At 46.7% G+C, this 12,981-nt stretch overlaps 1 protein-coding gene across 6 annotated transcripts in view; it reads left to right on the top strand.

Moving 5' to 3' along the window:
• The window catches only part of MIA2 (MIA SH3 domain ER export factor 2), a 702,601-nt gene that overhangs the window by 417,226 nt on the left and 272,394 nt on the right, over positions 1–12,981 (top strand). For all 6 annotated transcript variants that reach the window (XM_086937351.1, XM_086937350.1, XM_086937349.1 and 3 more), the window contains exon 13: positions 3,679–3,783. In XM_086937351.1, coding sequence (XP_086793477.1) covers positions 3,679–3,783 — 105 coding nt within the window. The remainder of the gene's footprint in view (positions 1–3,678; positions 3,784–12,981) is intronic.

Raw genomic sequence — 12,981 nt, 5'->3', positions numbered from 1 at the left:
CAAGAGCAGAGAGCTGCTGATGTAGGCGGTCCGGCCTCGGTATGTCTCCCGCTGAGTCACCACAGCTCGGCCAGAGCAGGGGGGAGCCCGGTTGAGCTCAGATATTTCCTTTTTTCGCTCTTCAGCGCCAAGGTGGCCATGTTGCATCTCAGGTCGGGCCTCAGCGCATCTGGTCCGATAGTTTGTTTCGGTCTCGCCCACACGTCTGCAGATCCACACGATTGTTGCTGGGGATGTAGTTAATAGATTCCCCTTGTTTGTGGTAGCGGATTCCACTTGCGAAGAGCAATATTTTAGGATATTTTGGCCTGGCCTGCAGAGCCCCTCGAGAAGGCGGCCATCCTGCAGCTCGGCGAAGCCACACCCCTCCAACGGTAGACCACCTTTCAGGCTGCCATGGTGATGGGTCGCTCTCCATGCAAGACCCTGCAGGGGATGTTGTTCCTGCCACATATGGTAGTTCAGTATCTATGCTGCTTCCTAGAGGGGGTGGATGGCATGCCCCTCTCTATTCCACGTGAAGAGCAAGTGAAAAGAATGGGCTAATCACTATTTCACCTCTTTGTTCTGCAGGAAGGTGGTGATGGGATTGAGTTGCCTTCGTCTTTGAAGTGTGACAGGCAAGAGTTCCTGGTAGAGCCAAATCAAGGCTCCCTCGAAGAGGGAGTCAGATTGCCGAGCTCCCTCCATGATAGCATCTTTCTAGCAGAAGTGATGCATGCAGGTTATATATCTGGCAAGTCGCTCACGGTGACCACTAAACTGCCCACCGTGTGAGTCCTGTCAGATTGGATGTCCGCTATAGCCAGGCCAGAGAGTAGATGATGAAACAGTCTTTTCAGAGTCCTCTATACCTCCATCTCCGCTCCACCAGGTATTTCTTGAATGCATTTATTAGAACTTCTTGATCTGTTTTCAAGGTCCTTGAGGTGTCCCTGTAGGGAGAGGGTTTGTTTCTTGAGATATACCACCTCCCTCTAAAAGGAATCCAGTTCTTCCTCCTTGGCGTTGCTCAATTCCTCCCTAAGAGAGGAGATATCCTGCTGAAGCTTGCCAAAACGTCCTTCATAAACGCTGTGGTCCGGGAGATTCTCCTTGGTGTTGCGTAGACCTTTGCAGGGAGGGGTCTCTGTTTTTCCCACCCCACCCCACCTCACCCCACACACTCGATGTTCTGGATTCGAGGGAGGTCCTGGAGGACACCTTAGATAGCATGTCCTTTAAGTTGGAGTCCATTTTAGATTCATGTGTCACAATTGTTGGCTATGTTGTCACTGCGATGGTAGATGTGGGCTGCTAGGCTAATTCGGCACTGCAATCGGCCACATTAGCCTCCAGCGGGGTTAATGAGGCCCGAAGCGGTGCTCCACCTGCCGCATTCTGCCTATAGTCCAGATACAGGGGCAGATGTTGACAGTTTGGGGAGGGTGAGCACAGAGCTGAGGAGCTCCTACTCCACCACTGTCTTTGCCACGCCCCCTGAATTGTTCATTGGAGCCAAACCCTTTGGTCTACATAACCTGATCATGGCTTGAGCTGTCCCATCCTCCAAGGTACCATTGGTCCAGAGACTGCCTTATATCACAAAGGAACACCGTGCATAACTTCTCGGTTCTTGCTGTGGTGTTTCTTTAAGCTGGCTCTTCACACACTAATCTTGGATCAGGACCTGTCTCCGCTGTGATGTGGCCGAGGGAATATTCTTACACACCGTATGGGAATGTCCTGCACATGAATGGTTCTGCCATGGGGTGACGTCATGCCTTGGTGGGGTATTGCCCTGGTCGGTCCCAATGGACCTGACACTTACACTCCTATACGTCACTGACACTCTGGATGGTAACAGATATAAATTATCTTGTTGTTTCTGGGTCTGACCCTGGTGAAACAGTACCAGCAAGGGATTTATTTTGAGAATCAAAGTTTTACAGTGTGATAGGGTCTGTCTTACTAAGACTTATCAACTGAAACAATCAGTCACCGTTATGATTATTTATATTTGCTTAAGACCTCATGGAAGCTACCACACTAGCCCTGAGGAAATAGAACAATTTAAAAATAGCAATTCTGTTCAACAAATGAAATTCAGAGAATAATGAGAAGCAACACAGGAAAAATGTACGTTCTTGATCTGAAGAAAAGGGACGCACAGGCTCGTCAGCATCGGGTCAAAGGTTGACCCGATGCTGACGAGCCTGTGCGCTTTGACCCGATGCTGACGAGCCTGTGTGTCCCTTTTCTTCAGATCAAGAACGTATCTGGACCCTGAAATAAAGAATACATTTTGGTATCTGGATCACCACGTGGAACGCAAGCAAAGGGATAAGTTGTTAAATCCCTGAGGGTATGAATTCACACGTTGAACTGCACTTCTGAACATTCATAGTGCTTTCTGTGTTTTATTATAAGGGTCATCCGTACTGCATTAAAATTCTCCGTCCTGATGATGGTCTTTGGATAAAAACTTTTAAGACCGAAACGTCGACACACCAGTCCATGTCTACACCCTGCATCTGACTTTCTGTTTATTTCAAAAAGGAGTCAATTTTCTATTTAATTTACAGACTGGATTGTTTTTCCTATGTATTGATGGATTGATTTTGTCGCTTCCTTATACCTAAGATTTATTTGCAATTACTTTGATTATGAACCCTTGCAAAATTTGAATTTGATTTGAAGATACAAATAATAAGTTTCTTTGAAAAACATTTTTCCTGTGTTGCTTCTCATTATTCTCTGAATTTCATTTGTTGAACAGAATTGCTATTTTTAAATTGTTCTATTTCCTCAGGGCTAGTGTGGTAGCTTCCATGAGGTCCTAAGCAAATATAAAGAATCATAACGGTGACTGATTGTTTCAGTTGATAAGTCTTAGTAAGACAGACCCTATCACACTGTAAAACTTTGATTCTCAAAATAAATCCCTTGCTGGTACTTTTCCTTAACCATATATTTTTTGCCCAAGCCCGCAAGGGTATATTGGGTTACCCACTTCTCTAATCAGTCACCTGGTGAAACAGGACACAGCAAAGAGTGGAAGGCCTCGTCCACCCACCTCCCCCGTCCGTTGCTGTTGGTGTGGTAGAAGGGGATGGATCATTTCAGGGTCTTGTAGGTGGCGGTATACAAAGCTCAAGGCTGTCCGCAGAAGCACCCAAGATATGGCAAGCATGGGCCGATTCCAGAAGAATTGGTTAGAACATGTCTGTTCTATGAGACACATGATGAATGATGATATTCGAATGTTCATGGGATCTGTTGGGTTTGGAGGGCATGAACCTTGTGCTTTGGTTTCTGAAATTGCCGTGTTGTTTGTGTTGGTGTGTCGGCGGGGGTGGGATGGGGCTGAATCTGCAAGTGTTTCTTTATATCTATGCCTGTTTTTTATTTTTATTTTTCTCTGTAGGTGTTCTACCACAAAACTCCACAAACTTTATAAAATGTATTTAAATTAAAAAAAAGAATACCAGAAATAATGCTAAGTAACCTTTAAGCCTTGAAAGGGATGATAGACCAGGAAGATGAAATTATAGACAATTATAGATGTGTTGATGAGGATGAAGTCGTGTGCACCAGTGAAATTACTTTTAAACCTCCGTGTCAATATAGTCTACATGAGTAAGAAGGTGAAGCCAGGAAAGGGGGCCACATTTTACAGAGCTGTTATTTCTTCACCAGGCTAGAACAACATTAAAAGTATTCCAGATAAACAAAGGAAGGCTGGAGACAGCCCTGCAAGACGCAAAAGAGGAACATCTCCGCTTTCAGGAGAGCAATGAACAGGTACGCGATGGTTAACGTCCTCTTTATGTACTTGTTGTGGTCTGACGGTTCTCTCAGGTGAAAATGTTTTAAGTTAATGTAAAGTGTCAATGTAATGGAGGCTCTCTGGTTTACAGACATGTCATTTTATGCTGGTTCTTTTAGTTCTTTTCTATTTTTCTTGTGTGTTATACTCCACATCATCCCAGCTAGTTATGTAACAGATGCACAATGTGTAACTCCAACGATGGGATTTATCTTTCTAAAAAGACAAAATATTCAAATGCATGAGTATACGGATATGGCACTTAGAACCCAAGTTATTGCTGTATTTTATCATAATGCTCATATGCCCTTCCTCGCATTACTTTAAACTGTTGAGTTCATGTGTGCACACAATTTTAAAAAGTATTAGGTCTCACAGCGAGTTTCCTGTACTTCGCATTTGCACTGCAGCAGAAGCACACTTGAATGTGAGTCATGGTTTCTCTAAGAAAGGGACGCTTTCTCTTTTCTGCTTTTCTTCAGCCCCTTTAAAAGCCAGCGTTGGGGGGCGTGGCTACCGGCCGAACGAAATGGCTGCATGCTAGCAGAGCTCTGTGACTAAGAGTCACATTCCCCAGAAATCCGGCCACTCATCCTGACATTTGCAGGTACAGCTATCGATAATCTTCAACGGGAGTACACCCGATCCCTATAACGCTGCTCCGTGAAGTTAAACTCCTGGAAATCGCACTGTACGGCCAAGGGGAAATTGTGGCCTACAAGTCACGCCAAAGCCGGGGACTAAATTTCCGCGGCAGCCCGAAGCCGAGTTGACCTGACCGGACCTGCCTGCCACGGCCAGGACGTCACGGTGGGGAGGAAAGACCGGATACGCTGCACACGTGTACAGTCTAAGAGCGGGGACGATGGCTCCTATGTGGGAAAGACGGTGAGATAGCCCGATAGAGCCCTGAGAGCCGCTGGCTGGTGCCCAGAGGCGGGAACCTTCGGATCTTGGTGCAAATTTAATGGCGGCCTAATTCGCGCACACAGTCTCTGTACATCGCTGCTGGGAACCACGCTCCTTAGAATTACCGGCCTGTGTTAATGCGTGCAAGCTGATAGCGCGGCTGAAGGTCCCTGCAGACGGAACACTGCGCCCGATATTCTGCGCTAGTGACACCAGCCTACAACATTGCGGATTGGATGCAAGACGGCGCACCCTAGCCGTAATACTGTAGCGGGCGTGGGAGACAACACTGGACCCTCAGAATACGAAGAAATGCGCTGATTGACATAGGAGCCCTAAAGCACAGTTCCTACCACTGAAGTGCATAACTGACAATCCATAGCAGCCCCACTAACGGCCGTGGTGGTCCTGGTCCCCACAACTATCGTAAGAGACACCACTTAGGAACTGGCAACATGAGCGGCAGGGGGCCAAAAGTGCAACAAACCCCGCGCCTGGAAAAGTATGCATACGTCAAAGAACCCCAACACAACTCGCAGGGCGAACCGTCGCCCACATCACCACAGGCGAATAACTCACCTTCCGACGCCAGCAGGATCACCCTAAAAGACGTTATGACGGCCCTACAAACAATGCAAACCTCGATGGCCGCAATATCCACAGACATTTCTCTAATGAGGGCAGACTCCTCCAAAATGACGGATCGAATGAAAGAGGTTGAGAAAACAACGTCAGACCTCACGAGTGACACTGCAGACCTTAAAATTAAAGTACAGAGATTGGAAGATGACAACCTCCTGCTAAAGGCAAAGCTCGACGAGCAAGAAGGCCGCTCACGGCGTAATAACGTGCGCCTGGTGGGGGTTCCGGAGACGACAGGAGTCCCAGCACTGTACCTCTTCGTAGAAGACCTCATCCAGAACATGCTGCAACCAAAGGGGATATCCAAATACTTTTCGGTGGAACGTGCTCACCGGGTGCCGGGAAGAAAACCGAGGCCGGGAGCACCACCGCGTCCGATTTTGGCAAGGATCTTCAACTTCCGGGACCGGGATGCCATCCTGCAGGCCGCCCGAGTCTCCCCGCCGATTAAAATAGACAACACAGAAATCACCTTATATTCGGATTACACGGCGGCAGTGGCACAACAACGGCGGAACTTCACGGAGGTGAAAAAGGAACTCCGGACCAGGGAACTCAAAAACTCGATGCTGTTCCCAGCGAAGCTACGTGTCGAAGCAGAAGGAAAAACGTGGTTCTTTGACTCGCCCAGGGACGCGCAGGACTGGCTGGAGGGATGGCGACAGACGGGTGGATCGAAGAATCGAGAGTTACAACGTAATAACCGCTAAAGTGAGGAAAAAAGCCCATGACAGGCCACGCCAGCAACATACGACTCCAGTGAGACCCATCAGGAAACAGGAACAATAACAACGACTATGCTTCACGCCACCATGAAGGAACACTTCTGGGATGAACACGGCGATGGTAGGGAATGTAATCTGGGTGGCGGGTGGTAATATCTGGGCCAGCACTGCGGAGGCACTACATGGGACAAAATGCTGATGCACATAATGAAGACTCCGACAGGTAGGACCTATGGCAATGATGCAGTACTGCATAGACAATATTTGGGGGGAAGATGACTGAACAAGTCACAGTAGACTCACCCTCACGAACACTACCTTATGTTCAGGGAAATAAGCACGCTGCACAGTTGGGGGTGGTGGGTGGTTTTGGATCCGCCAGGCAGGGAGGCAGGGTGGGGGGCTAAGGGTTAGTTGTTATAAGCTTTCTTTGTTTTTGCTTGTCATTCAGCTGCAATCGCCCACTTTACGGATGCCAATTGTTTACCAATGAACCTAGTGTTCAGTTTCGGGGATATCCAGTTCTAGCGGGATTTATGGGATCTGGGACTCAGAAAGCAACAATTGAATGGTTTACATTTTTCATACATGTTTTTTCGAAGTTTATCTGTAAGTGTCATTTCCACAATGTATGCATGAGCAGAGCAGATAATGCAGGGATGAACTTTACAATGATGTCTGACAATATGAAACATAAACTGTGCACAACATGACACTCAATGCGGGAGGTGGAACCACTAATCAGTCACTACTTAAGCCGGGCCCTCCCTTGTCCATTATCTTGTGGAGCGTGAATGGATTAGGACATAAAATCAAAAGGGGGTTGGTCCTACAATATTTAAAGCGTAAGGGGCCCATGGGCGCATTACTCCAAGAAAGGCATTTAAAGGGCTCAGAATGTAAGGCACTTGACAGATGGGGCTTCAAGATGGTTGCTCATGCAGAATTTACGTCCGGATCTAGAGGGGTGGGAATCCTAATTCATAAAAGCTCCCCATTAATGGTAAAAAACACTTGGGCTGACGATCAAGGAAGGTTTGCAGTTCTCACTATGCAGTGGGAAGGGAAAATATACCACGTGATCTCAGTATATGTCCCCCCCACACTTCACCAGCAGGCGTTTCAAGACCTCGGGAGGCTCCTACTGGACCTCCCCGAAGGGGGAATTGATCCTGGGTGGGGACTTTACCACAGTGGTAGACCCAACCATCGACCGCTGTCCATCCAGGGACCATACCCGATCGACTCAAGCACTACAAGACTATATACTGGCAATGGGGCTGATTGACATTTGGCGACTCAAACACCCAACAGCACATCAATACACATTTCATTCAGGGGCACACGGAAGTCTCTCCCGAATAGATTATATATTGACGCTAGGGATCACGCCTGACATAGTATGTACTGTGGAACACTTGCCAAGAGGGATTTCATATCATTCACCGATCCAGCTAACTTACACTGCCCACATCCCTGGAGGACGAAGAATATATCCGCTCTACCCGGGGTTCCTGAAAAACGATAAAATCACACTGGACCTCGTGAAATCCACTAAGCATTATTTCACGGAGAATGACCAATCAGTTCAATCCCTGACCACATTATGGGAGGCCTACAAGACTGTTATTAGAGGACAGGCCATCTCAACCATCGCACGCCACAAACGCATAGGGAAACCATTGACGCTCTAGAAGAAGCTGTGCAGCAAGCGGAGAGAGCACATGCATTAAATCTCAATGAAGCCACGAGCCACTCCGTAACATTGGCAAATCAAGAACTTAGAACCTATGCATGGGAAACCGCAAAGGACAAATTTAACGATACCCTCCACAGAATCTACGAATTAGGAGATAAAACGGGGAAAATGTTGGCATGGATAGAAAAGCGCGAGAAAGCAAACAGATGGATAGCACAAATTTGTTTACATGATGGTACTCAACAGCACCTGAGCAAATAGTGGAAGAATTAGCAATGTATTTTGAAAAGGTATATACGCCACAGGCAGTAGCTACAATAGGGGAGAACGTGCAATTCCTGCAAGACATCAAGATGCCCACACTTACATCTGATGATACGAAAGACCTTGACATGGACCTCTCAGCGGAAGAATTGGGACGGGCACTAGCGGCACTTCACACCGGGAAAGCAATGGGCCCAAATGGACTACCAGTAGAACTATATAAGACAGTGGCAGGAACGATCATGCCCCACTTACTCAATATGTTTAACGATGGTCTGAATTAGGGTTTGCTACCACAAGACCAGCGAATAGCTACAATTGTAGCCGTACACAAGCCGGGCTAGCCAGGACACTTATCTACATCTTAACGGCCAATATCGTTAATGAACGCAGAAGCAAAAATACTAGCCAAAGCCGTAGCTATGCGACTGCAACCACACCTTAAGGAACTGGTGCACCCGGATCAATCTGGATTTATGCCAGGACGTAACACCTCCCTCAACTTGCGGCGGTTGAACGCAGTATTGGCCCGCAAGCCGGAGATACAGAAAGATGCAGCCATCCTTTCCCTTGATGGCTTTTGACCTAGTGGAATGGCCGTTCCTCTTTGCCTTGCTTCAAAAGCTGGGGTTTTGCCCAAAATTCTGCGCATGGGTACAGCTTTTGTACACGGAACCCCTCGCACAAGTGGTGGCAAGCGGGAAAATTTCCGGAGAATTCAAACTAGGACGAGGTACCAGACAGGGCTGCCCATTGTCGCCGCTCTTATTCGCCCTGGTGCTGGAACCGCTTGCAGCATGGATCAGGCAAGATGTGTCCATTCACGGAATGAGATGGGAAATGGAATGGGAAGTAGAAACTGGTGTTTCTACTAGATATACTAACAGCATATGGGAAAGTATCCGGATATACAATCAATTGGACAAAATCGCTACTATGTGTTGCACGGACCCATGCCAAGCCTCCCCCGGGGTTGCGAAATACAAGTCGCGACTACGGGATTTAAGTACCTCGGAATATACGTCACGCCGACCGAGTCCATTTTCATGAAAGAAAACCTAATGAAGCCCTGGAAAGACTCCGGGCTGATGTTAAACACTGGAGATCCCTCCCGTTGACGCTGTTGGGAAGAGCCGCACTGTTCAAAATGCTGGCATTGCCAAGATTTCTCTATACACTCCAAAACACCCCATTTCCTGTCCCTCCAAAATACTTCAAAACCATTGAAGCTGAAGTAACCGCACTACTGTGGGATGGTAAGCTCCTACCGGCTAATCGATTACTGAGGGCACTATACACCAACAGGAAACAGACTGCACTCACGGGACCAACAGCACACACGATTAAAATATGGCATGCTGCGCAAAGGGCCCTGGGATGGGAAGAGGTACTAACACAGGCTACCCCTCTATGGGACACGTGACAATTAGGCACCCTGGCGAACACAAAGATGTTCGATAAATGGGACCTCATAGGCATTTCTAAAATAGGAGATTTGTGGGAGAAAGGGGCGGTAATGAAATGTGCAGAACTGCAAGCTAAGTACGAAATGGCGGACTCAGAACAATACCGCGACTTACAGATAAAACACGCACTGCAAAGTGCAATCCCCCCAGAGACCACGCTGAAGGAATCCTCCCCTCTGGAAGACGGACTACTTACGGACTACATGGATAAAAAAGCCACCTCCCTCACATATAAGAAATTGATTAATAATCAACCGGACCCCATGATTACACTAAAAGATAGATGGCAAGCTGAACTAGGGGACATAAAGGAATCGGATTGGATGGACGCACTAGCTAGCATCTGCCCGAGAGGCAGCGATTCCATCCCGACTTAAACTTGTTCAACTGAAAATACTACACAGAGTATATTACCCACGCACCACACTGCATAAGCTAGGACACACAACGGACCCACTTTGTCTACGAGGATGTGGTTGTACTGGAACTTTTTACCACATAATATGGGAATGCCTTAATAAACGTTATTGGGAAAGGGTTCTAGCTGTAATCTCAGAGGTTTGAGGAGCAGAAATCCCCTGTGATCCAAAATGTTGCCTCCTTAATATCTGGCAGACCACAGACTTCAACTTAGCCTTACAAAATTGGGCTACATTGGGGATGACAATAGCAAAGCGAAACATAGCTAAAAACTGGGGATCCCGAGTACTACCCACACGCACACAATAGGAGCGAGACATGGACAACGCCATGGTGGCTGAAAGGGCCGTTTACACACACAGGGGCTGCCCAAAGAAGTGGACCAGAATATGGGGTAAATGGAATGAATTCAGAGGAAATATTTGTGACCCTCCCCTACAGATCCCATCACCTGAGGTTAGTCCATAACCACACTTTGAAATTGCGGAACCGGACGGAAGCTCACTTTATACAAAGTTATATGATTGTTTCAGGAGAAGGAAGATAACACCTTCAAAAGTACTATAATGATTACTACAATTATACTGTTCATGTTGTGTACCACTGCAACGTGGTTTGATTATGGTGATGTGTAAGATACCTGCTTGATTGCATTTGCTCATGCTAAGACTAACTAATTCTATATGTATGATGATGACACGATAAAGGTTTTTGAAACTTTAAAAAAAAACAACGTTGGCAAAGCCAACAGGTCGGAATTGATGAATGATTTTAGAGGCCAGAAGAAAGGTTTTTAAATGTTTCAGAAAAGACCCATAGTTGTGCTGACCACGCAATGTAAAAATTAGTTTGTTCCCGGCCATAGCTATAGCCAGGGTAATTCCTTGAATTATGCGGCATAGGAGGGCCATAATATGTGGTAGGATTGAGTAAATAATGCGCCGAGAAAAGGCAAATTATGTGGCGTAATGCTGCACATTTTGTTTAATTATTTTGTAATTTTATACTTAACTGTCTGAGCGTTGGTTGCAACTTATTAGTACCAGTTTAACATTCAAATATAACAGAAAGGTGCCTAGTCAACATTCGCTAAGGGCCTTTCACTGCACAGCAACACGTGTCGCTGTTTTCTGATGAACTTTTGTATTGTTTGTGCTAGAAACAATTTTTGGGTTAAAATCTGTAAAATATGCAGCAGATGAGTGACTTTGCTTCAAATGCGGCAAGCCTATAATTGTGCCAAAATGCGTGGATGCACAGAATGTTTGAATCTAGGTACCATGAGGAGAGCCATGCTTGTGGAGCAAGGAGCCCATGCAGGATTATTAAAAGAAAACCATCTTTGTAGAAATAGTGAAGCGTGATCGTACAGTTTCATGGCAGCGACAAAGGGAATTTTCTTTTGTACATTTCTTTATTTCTTTTTAACAAAATGGTAAGCTTGCAGGTGCATGCATGCATGCAAGCCCAAAGTACAATATTGGTGTGGTTCTACACTAACTATTGCATCCCCCCTGCGAGACGGGTGTTCCTCCTGTACATATCAGACATAAGCTTGAGACTTTGCCCTCCACTTGTCCTGGACTGCGCTCTATAGCCGGGTGACCAGCCCTGTCCCAGTTGACTGAAGTTATATTAGAACACAATATACATCAAACTACAGTGCGACTGGACAATATTCTCATTGTATCTTGGAATAAGTCGACCCCTCAGGTACAGTTGATGCAGTGTCTTTATCATTCCAGCTGTTGTAGGTGGTTGACATAGCATCCGATTAAGTCAGCAATGGGCTATGTATGTGTGATTTTGTATTCTTGCAGAAGCAGCCATCTCTTGACATGCGCTGCTTTAACGTGTCTAATTTGCACCTGCAGTACTCACCTGTTCCGTGACCCTGTGGAGCATCGTATCCGGGTTTCAGGGTGGTCTGAGGTCGCTTTTAGTCGCAAGTTTCGTGACATTTACATCCCATTTAGCCATTATGAGCAAAGCCATTTCTGCGTTCGCCCACTTGTGTAGATTACGCAGCCAGCACCTGATATAGAGTAGCGCTCTGGCTTTCCATATCATGGCTATATGGTGTCCGAACAATACAAAAGCTAGATCTACGAACCTGCATATTTATCAGGTTTGGGTCTGTGCATCAGGCCCAGCAAGCAGACTTCCAATGCTAGGGTAATGGTGCTATCCACCACCTCTGAGACATTCTCAACCACCTCCCTTCCATGCTCGGTGGATTATTAGACAATCCCATATCACATGGTAGAAATCCGCCTGGTTTTGTGGCATCTTGGGCACTCTGAGGGTGCTCCTGGTAACATGCGTTATATGCGTTAGGTAGGTCTGATGTAAGTAAGACCCTCTTTACCTGTTGTGCTATACTCTTCCACTGTTTAATGGGGACATCCTTACCAGGTCTAATGACCATTGGTTTCTACTTTCCATGATGGTTTTATTGTAGTGTGTAAATTGTATAAGACGGTTATGGCTTTCCGACAACTAACATGTGACCGTCTCTGCAGCAGTGCTGAAGTGTCCAATTCTGTTCTACCCTTACTCCAACATGCATTAACTATGTGTGCGTCAAAAATGGACCAGTCTGTAGTCCTTATGTGTCACACGTGTCTTAGAAGGTGTATACTCTGCCCTCTGTGTATAGGCCCCCCAACAGTGTCGCTCCTGCCTCTGCCCATGAGTGTACATCATGTCTCTGCATTACAGCATGTAATTCGGGTGCCACCCAGAGCGGGAGTTGTGGGGCATTTGTATGGGGCAACTCCTTTGAGTCTATAAACTTGTGCCGCATTTTATTGCCACTCGGATCAGGTTGGGTTCGCCAGGGGTCATTTTGATGTAGCGTGCTATCAGTGTAATGATATGTTCCGCTGTTCAGAACTTGTGGTATGGCCAAGGCCCACCGTTCCGTGCTTATGGCGTCCCCCAACCAGCATATAGGCCACTGAAGTTGTGCCGCAGCGTAGCATAGTTCATAATTTGGGGGCGAGTCCCTCTTCTGCCAGTGGGCACTCTAGTTTGAGTAGGGCGGCC

The sequence above is a fragment of the Lissotriton vulgaris genome, chromosome 9 (assembly GCF_964263255.1).
Source record: "Lissotriton vulgaris chromosome 9, aLisVul1.2, whole genome shotgun sequence".
Classification (NCBI taxonomy): Eukaryota; Metazoa; Chordata; class Amphibia; order Caudata; family Salamandridae; genus Lissotriton; species Lissotriton vulgaris.
The sequence above is the reverse complement of the archived record's forward strand: the minus strand, read 5'-3'. Positions and strand labels throughout refer to the sequence as shown.